The sequence below is a fragment of the Protobothrops mucrosquamatus genome, unplaced genomic scaffold (assembly GCF_001527695.2).
Source record: "Protobothrops mucrosquamatus isolate PMUCROS unplaced genomic scaffold, P.Mucros_1.0 scaffold3197, whole genome shotgun sequence".
In the NCBI taxonomy this organism is placed as follows: domain Eukaryota; kingdom Metazoa; phylum Chordata; class Lepidosauria; order Squamata; family Viperidae; genus Protobothrops; species Protobothrops mucrosquamatus.
In genome coordinates this window covers 101,246-110,484 of record NW_015389195.1, presented here as the reverse complement: position 1 = coordinate 110,484, position 9,239 = coordinate 101,246, and the positions used below count along the sequence as shown (strand labels likewise).

The following is a 9,239-nucleotide window of genomic DNA, read 5'->3' as shown; positions in this document are numbered from 1 at the left end:
GGCCCGAGGATCTAAGATCCCTGGAGGCCGAGTGGAGCCCTGAGGACCGGAGCACCCACAAGCTTGTAAACAGCGTGTGCGTGCTCCCAAAACCCGATATGGTCCTCTGCTCCCGCCATATCTGCCCCTCCCACTGACCGTACTGATCACACCACCCTCCCTTAACCCCCCAACCTCCTCCCTCACCGTTCTAATGCCGCGTCCCTCAGACAGGCCTGGCCTTGGCCTCAGAGAGGCATCCCCCATGCCCCCCCTGGCCAAATCAAGAGATTCAGTCAGTTCAAATGAGTATAAAGATTTATTGAAAACTTAAGCTCTCCACAAGAATCTGACCAACTAACAGGGAAGAGAAATGAGCGGGAGATAAGAAAGACATTTAAGGCAGGCTGGACTTAGCTCTCTTGCAGGTGTGACTTATGATGCATTTGACCCCCCCCCCCCCCTTGGGCTCAGCCTGGTCATTTCCTACACTAGATCGATATTATATAATTCTGGTGAATGTTGATGAGATTACATTGCATAGAAAAACAGAAATTTCAGATCTTTAATGATCAATATGACATCTTTTCAAAGTATGTTATTGAACCTACCTGGTTAAAGCTTTTGTGCCATTTGATTCTATTTTCATTAATAGTGAATTGATATCTATCTGGAACACTGGGATCTAATCTTCCAACTTTCACTTTCTTGAATGATTTGTTTGGAAAAGTGATCATGTTGATGATATCAAATCCTCCCATTACTTGCCTTCTGTCGTTAAAACAAAATGCCTCTTCAGCTGAGTTGTTAAAAGATATGTCTTGAAGAAATGGATGGAGCTATTTTAAAAATAATAAGAAACAGGGAATTGAAAGAACAGTGATGTGAAAACCAATAAACTAACGTTTAATCTACTTTTGTCTAAGAAAGACCATTCAGCTAGATATACAAAAAAAGACAATATGCAGTGCACTTCATTTTTGGGGGAGGGGGAGGGAGGATATGCCTTCAAGTCAGTATTGACAAGATTTTTCGACACAGTTTGCTGTCCTTTTCTTCCTAAGTCTGAGAGAAAATAACTGGCTGACCCAGCTGATTTTGTGCCTCAATCAGGACTAGAACTTCTGTGTTTTAGCTTGGTGTCCTAAACATTATACCATATTGGCTCTTTCTTTAAACAGTTAAATATTTATAAATACCATGCACAGAACAAGTTGTCAACCTACAATGTATTACCATTAAAGATCTGCAAAACAACACTGTGTGAGTGATACTAAGGGAAGACAAATATGTATGTAATCCACTTGGTAGGGTTTGCAGACTATAAAAGAACTGTGTATTGTTGATCATTGCTAGGTGATCAAAACATAATTGATTGACTTAAATCTTAGCATTTTTAACAACCCAATCATTTTATACTACATTTTCCATTGAAGAGAGGGGAAAAAAGTGTTGCATTAGAGATATTACCTGCCAAGACTCGAGATTCTGAAATTGAATGGTTTTATCCAATATCATTTCTTGCCAACTGGATTTCCTTGATAGTGCAGTATGTAAAGAATGAGCCACAGCATAGATACCATTATAGATACTGTAGCTATGACCAGTCATTTGCATTTCAAAGAGAGATTCAGGAAGATGGTCCAGGTTCTCCTCCCCAGTGCATTTTTCATTATCCATTGTTAGCAATCCTGAATTAGGAAAGACACAGTCAAATGCTTGCTCCCAAAAATCTTTTATGAATCCATCTCTGTGCCTCCCATAAGGTTTTAGGGTCTGAAGAAATGTCCTGAATCCCAGAGGTTCCTTCGATTGAATTTGAAAGGAAATGGCCCCATCAAACAAATGGAGATCAAAACCCTTCTGAATTCCTGTCAATATAAAATCCGTTTGGCTTGTCATAATCCATACCTTTCTAAAGGATGCATTTTCTTTGTTTTGAGGATCTCTAAAAAAGATGAGAAATGTGAACCACACAAGAGTCAAAGTATCTCCATACATAATAAATGTACTTGTTTTACGATTTGTGAAATGTATATAAATGCTGGACATTGTACCAAAAAAATTATCCAAGTTATCCAGATGAGGTATTCCAGGGATTTTTTGTAGGAAGGCTGAACAGATTCCATTCTGGGAAAACATCAGTTGCAATTTCTGCAAAAAATGTTCACCACTCTCATTCTGAAAAGCAAAGAGTCCAATCCACTTCCAGCCAAAATATTTAAGTAACTGGATAATCCCAATATATAGGGGTTCCTCATTTGGGGCCATAAAGTAAAGTGAAGGTACCTTATTTCTCCAAAACCTTTCTGAGGAATATGAACCATATGTAAGCTAAAAGAAAATATCAAGAGTTTGTACAGAGAAGTTAGAACTATTATCTTTTTTCTCTATATGTGTATTGGAACAATGGAAGGAACTGGCCAGCAGAATGTAAAGTTACTGTAAATAAATTGCTCCTATAATATCAATGTATTGGTTTATGATCATATAATATAATTTCTGGAGTTCAGACCAGGTGCCTGATGAGGCAAGAGAATGAGGGAGACCAAAATTCATGTCTATTTTTAAACTACAGAAACTAATAGAATAGAGTAGAATAGAGCTGGAAGGGACCTTGGAGATCTTCTAGTCCAGCCCCCTGCGCAAGCAGGAGAACCTATACCCTCTCAGACAAGTGACTGTCTAGTCTCTTCTTAAAAACATCCAGTGATGGAGTGCCCATGATTTCTGAAGACAAGCTGTTCCACTGGTTAATTGTCCTCACTGTTAGGAAGTTTCCCCTTAATTCCAGGTTGCTTCACTCTTTGATTAGTTTCAAACCATTGTTTCTTGTCCTGCCCTCTGGTGTTTTAGAGAATAATTTGACCCCCTCTTCTTTGTGGCAGCCACTCAAATACTGGAATACTGCTATCGTGTCACCCCTATTTCTTATTTTGTTTAGACAAGCCAAACCCAAGTCCTGCAGCCTTTCTTCATATGTTTTAGTCTCCAGGCCTTTGATCATCTTAGTTGCTCTTCTCTGAACTTTTTCCAAAGTCTCAACATCTTTTTTTGTAGTATGGTGACCAAACCTGGTTGCAGTATTTCAGGTGTGCTCTCACTAGGGTTTTATAAAGTGGTACTAATACTTCTCATGATCTTGATTCTATGCTTCTGTTTATACAATTCATGATTGAATTAATGAATTTCAGTTGCTCAGCTCTTAGCTGAAACTTCCCTATAAGGTTGTTAGGGAGCAAAATTAGGATTAGGGATCCTATGTACATTGCTTGAGTTTCGATTATTTACAGAGGAAGAAGAAAATTCTCCCTGTTTTTCAACCAACCTGTGGTATTTTGTAGAAATCTATAATGTCCAATATATGGGATGAAGTATCAGACTCAAGTCCTCCAAGGATAGCCATGACATTTTTCGAAGTACCACACTTATAGTTTGGAATAAATCTGTTTGATTTGAAAAGCAAGTCCAAGGTGGTCCGATAGGTCATTCTGGCACTGTAGTAGCTGTCACAGATGTGGAAGCCAAGAGTAACATTAGGCAATATTTGTGGATTTTCATTGATCTCCTTCACAGCAAAAGCCAAAGAAAGGACATGCTGGTAGAATTTTGTGATCATGCTGCAAAGAAAGAAAATGTTTGGAAAAGCAATCCTTTAGTAAGATAATTGGTTGAAGTCTCATTTCTTCCTGTAATTTTAATTTATTCAGAATACCATTTTTTGATATTTCAAAATTAAGCATCACTCAACAATAGTCCAAATAGTTTAATGAAAATAAGCTTTTGGTTATACATTTCATTAGCTTCAGCAAATTAAATATGTACACATTTTATAAAGAATTAGGTTTTAAGCAGTGGTGGGATTCAAATATGTGAACAACTGTTTCTCTGTGTGGATGCCACTTCCAGAAGTCCATTCTGGGCCTGGGCAACAAAAAATTAGCTACCGGTTCTGCCAAACTGGTGTGAACTGGCTGAATCTCACCACTGGTTTAAGGCCAAGATCAATGGAAAAGATATAACTCTGAGACAGATAGATGTGAAGATTTTCTGTTCCCAGGGAATTTTTGCATATTTGTTTTCAAAGAAATGTTATTTAAAATTGGAATTTTGTACTGATTCCTACAGATTTTTCATTCTCTTTCTAAAAATTGGATTGACTAAATGCTTTTCCATCTTGTAATTTTATAATGTAGAGGGATATCATGGCTAAATGTTTTCCTTCTAGTTATATGAATCAGAATACAGAATAGAATACAGAATAATAGAGTTGGAAGGGACCTTGGAGGTCTTCTAGTCCAACCCCCAGCTAAAGCAGGAAACCCTATACCATTCCAGACAAGTGGCTGTCCAGTCTCTTCTTAAAATCTTCCAATGATGAAGCACCCACAGCTTCTGAAGGCAAGCTGTTCCATTATCAGGGATAATCAAATCCTTATCCCTGATTTCTTCATGACCTAACTCATCTTCATCAATTCTAAAAGCCTTATATTTTATGTTATGTAGTAGCACATAACTATTCAACTATTCATAGTTGGCAATTTGAATAGTGATGACCAGCATCTGCAAAGACGATTGAAGCAGAGTTGGTAACTTTAGCAAATCATAAGTCTTAGTTACAAAAATATATAAGATAGGAAGAAAATGTAGTTTCTAACAACATATATCCTACTGGAAAGTCAAGAGGAGAGTATTTTGTGGGTGCTTATTTGTGGAACAAAGACAGAAAAGAAGAACCTGAAGTCTCATTTTTTTAAAAAATCAGGCAGAAAAAAAATATTCCCTGTGCAAGGGAATATTTTACCTATAGTCAATTTCCCCTATATGCATGAAGTATGAAATTTCTTCATGTTACCGATTAGAAGTTCTAAAACACTTCCCAAAATTAATCTCTACACAGTCATTATGTGCATTTTTTTTTAAAAAAAGAATAAAAGTTCAAAATCTCACTTTGTCTGGAATTAGACATTCTAGGAAAACTTGGGAAATAATCAGGTTGTGTAAAGTATTCATCTTCTTTGAGCCTCTTGTTATTCATAGATACACAAGGTGTTATTGTTATCTGTTATCTGTTTGTTATCTGTTATTTTTGCTGTACTCAGGGCAGCTGACAAGAAGCAATAGATTAGACACTTGCTTACTTTGGAATGTTAAACAGCTTTTGAGATGGATATTCTTCAAACAACTGTTTGTTGAAAATGTATATGATTTGAGAAGTCATCCCACCAATTAGAATATCACCTGGCTGGTGCCATTCATATGGAACCAGAAAAGGATCTGAGTGACATTTTAGAGCATTCACTGGATATATTATCATTAAAAATATCAGAAAGAACAGCATAGCAGCAGCAAAAGATTCTTCTACAAGTTATATTCTCTGCATTAACCAAGACAGGTTATTAGACTTAGCATAGTCCCTTTTCTCAGCATGTTTCTTAAGAGAAAACTATCAGACAAAATTTTACTTTGGCAGAGATAAAATTATAAACTTGAGTACTGACTGAGATTTTCAGAACTTGTATCTTGCAGTTTTCTAGTAAAATGAAAAACAAATACCAGAAGAAATAAACCTAAATAGCTTGCTTGTCTTTTCCAAACACCCCATGAAACTGGGGTTAGTTTATAACTTATTTGGGGTTTGTTCTCATCTTTAAATAAACCTCTGGAGCTTTGAGCAGGTAGACAAATTATATTGATTTGGACAATTCCAGGGAGAATTAATTATCTATTCAACCTTTTCACACTCAGTATAAATTTGTCTACTTGGTAGCATGTCCTCTTATCTTTGTCAAATAATAGGTACCAGACAATTGAAAATGTCTTTGAATAATTAAATAAAAATAATTTTTTACTTCGTTCAAAATGCAAAGAAATTTGAGGATATGGATTTGTGTCCGAGAACACCAATCAATCCACATAGTTTCCCTTTATACCTACCACTCTAGAATAGACTTTGTAAGTCATCTAGTCCATCCCTCTGCCCAATCAGGAGTCCCTACACCATTTCAGTGTCTTCTTGAAAGCCTTGCGTGATGAAACACCAACAACATATGAAGGCAGTCTGTTCCATTGGTTTATTGTTCTAACTGTCAGGAAATTTCTCCTTATTTCTAGATTGAATCTCTCCTTGATCAGTTTCCATCCATTATTCCTTGTCTGGCCTTCAGGTGCTTGAAAAATAGGTTGACCCCCCTCCTCTCTGTGACAGCCCCTCAAATATTGGAACACTGCTATCAAGTCACCCTGGTCCTTCTCTTCACTAGACTAGCCATGCCCAATTTCTGTAACTGTTCAGCCTCCAGTCCCCTAATCTTCCTTGTTACTCTTCTCTGCACTCTCTCCAGAGTCTCAACATCTTTTTTATAGTTCAGAGACCAAATTGATTGCAGTATTTTAGGTGTGGTCTTACTAAGGCTTTATAGAGTGGTATTAGTACTTAATGTGATCTTGATTGAATCCCCCTGTTAATGCAACTTAGGATTTCATTGACTTTTTTGGCTGCCGCCGCACACTTTTTTGGCTGCCACCGCTCATATTTAATTAATTGTCCACTAAGATGTCAAGACCCCTCTCACAGTTGCTGCTATTAACCTGGTTTCACCCAATCCATATGTGTACTTTTGGTTTTTCTTGCCTAAGTGTAAGACTTTACTGCCCTATTCACTCATTTAAATGGGATTAAAATAGATAAAGCAATTTCAGCTTTAAAATTTCCAAAATGTATTGGAATTAGATTAATTTCATTTGTCAAAGAACTGTGTGTGTTAACTATGACTATAGTATTTCTTGCTTCTGTTTACAGACCATTGTGGAATTCTACACTATCTGTAACAGTACAATCCACTTTGAACTCAAAGTGGTTGAAGGGACTCAATGGAATGGAATGGAATGGAATGGAATGGAATGGAATAGAATAGAATAGAATAGAATAGAATAGAATAGAATAGAATAGAATAGAATAAACTTTATTGTCACTTTAAATGTACATTAATCAGCATACATTAAAATGAGATTTTTGTTGCATACAGCTGTCATAATAATACAATATCTCATAGCTGAGATCTGACAGGGAATGGGAGCCATATATCATCTTCATACCAATGACATACTATAACATATCCCCAAATCTCAGTCCTGAATGAATTAATACAAATGTAGGACAGACTTGGTGGCTCATATATTCATATATTATTTTGGTTTTTCATATGATGTACAATGATGTGAAAAAGAAAGTATACCTTCTTTGAGTTATATGATTTTAGGCATCAGGATGTAGTAAAAATTATATGTCCCTTAGCAGTTCTTAAAAATAGATAAATACAACCTCAGATGAAGAACCACACATATTATACCCTGTCATCATTTATTTTACAAAAAGGAAGCCAATATGGAGAAGCCATTTTGAATTGAGATTCCTTAAGTGACTTTCACTGATGTAATTGATGTTATATACCAAATAGTTGGTGGAGCTACAAATAACCTATATTAAAATTGGTTTCATTTTCATTTTCATTTCATTTTCTTATTTAAAGAAAATTGGAGTTTCATATATGGAAATATTAGTCAAGATATTCATTTGCTCTAGGAAAGTTTAATAATCCTTTCTTGATAAACTAAAAGATACAGTAACCCCAGTTAATTAATGAACTCTTAATTGATTATATACATCCCATTTAAGTCAGTATCCTTGGGGAAAAAAAACTTTCAAGTGATACAATAAAAATTCTCCTTTTTTATGACCCTGTAATTACTTAATTTGGGATAGATTTGTGGTGACAGGATAGACCTGAGCATTTACTGGGCAGATGCCCTGCAGAGTTTGCAGCATATATTTGTCCTTGTGCCCTAGGAAAGAAATATCTGCCACTATCTAGAATTGAACATTTAACCTTCTGAGTGTGAGGTCACCATGCAGATCTTTCACATGATACAATAACTTCATTTTATTAGTTGTTTCTTGGTGTTTAGTTCTGGCCTCATCACAAAGATGAAACATTTTGGGAAGAAGATACATCCCAATAAACCAGCACTGGAGGACAAGATGGAGAAGATCTCCACAGCCACCATGGCTTTTCCACTGCTACTCAGATAGGTTGGAACAAAGGAGATCCATACACTGCAGAAAGCCAACATGCTAAAGGTTATGAACTTGGCTTCATTAAAAGTGTCAGGTAAATTACGGGCAAGGTATGCCACAATAAAGCTGGCTATAGCCAAGAAGCCCAAATAGCCCAGGACACAATAGAACATGAAGATGGAGCCTTCATTGCATTGCAAAATCATGATTTCTATAAGGGTCTGAATGTCTAACTCAGGGAATGGAGGAAATGTTACCAGCCACAGAATGCAAAGAGCTACTTGAAGAAAAGAACAAGAAAGGACAATGGAAAGAGCCAAACTTTTCCCCACCCATTTTCTCAATGAAGAACCTGGCTTAGTAGCCATGAAAGCTACAACCACAGTAGTAGTTTTAGCTAACACACAAGAAACAGCAACTGAGAAGATGATGCCAAACGCTGGTTGCCGGAGAAGGCAGATTACTTTTCCTGGTTCAGTAAGGAATAACAAGGAACAGAAAAAACAGAGCAGAAGGGCAATGAGTAGTGTGTAAGTGAGGTCCCGGTTGTTGGCCTTGACAATGGGGGTATCTCTACACTTAAGGAAAATTCCAAACACACATATTGTAATGAAGGAAAAGGAAACAGCAGCTGAAGCCAGACTGATTCCTAAAGGTTCTTCAAAGGACAGAAAACTCATTGTTTTGTTAAGGCATTGATCTTGATCTTTACTTGGATACTGATCTTCAGGACATTTGAAACAATCTTCTGTATCTGAATAAAAAAATCAAAAAGAAACTCTCATTTACTTTCTATTTCCGTCCTCTTTCTGAAATGTTCTATGCCACTGTTTGAAGACTGACATTCCTTCCAATCTCACTTGGCTATAGCCCTGTTTTCCAAGCAGAATTTCTGAAATTTACAAAATTATGAGTGTTATAGGTAAAAAACTAATCTTTTTCATCAAATCTCTTTCATGTTTTTGCTTGATTTACTGTTACGTAACATGTAATTCTGACACAGAAATAGTTCTTGAAAATGATGCATCAGTAATATTCCTTGAAATATCTGTTAGTAAATATAAGTTTAAAAGAGGAAACTATGGGGCTACAGAATTATCCTTGTAAAAAAAAACAACTGCCTTTCCTACACCATTTATCCATTGCAAGCCACCATTCTAAATATTTACTTTTATTCAAAAGG

General features: G+C 36.4%; 1 protein-coding gene across 1 annotated transcript in view; it reads right to left on the bottom strand.

Moving 5' to 3' along the window:
- LOC107297233 (vomeronasal type-2 receptor 26-like) overlaps positions 1–3,598 on the bottom strand; it is an 8,397-nt gene extending 4,799 nt beyond the window's left edge. Inside the window, exons 1-3 of the mRNA XM_015826592.1 lie at positions 3,308–3,598; positions 1,450–2,313; positions 591–818 (exon numbers count right to left, since the gene is read on the bottom strand). Of these exons, the coding sequence (XP_015682078.1) occupies positions 591–818; positions 1,450–2,313; positions 3,308–3,598 (1,383 nt within the window). The remainder of the gene's footprint in view (positions 1–590; positions 819–1,449; positions 2,314–3,307) is intronic.
- Between the last annotated feature and the right edge of the window lie 5,641 nt (positions 3,599–9,239).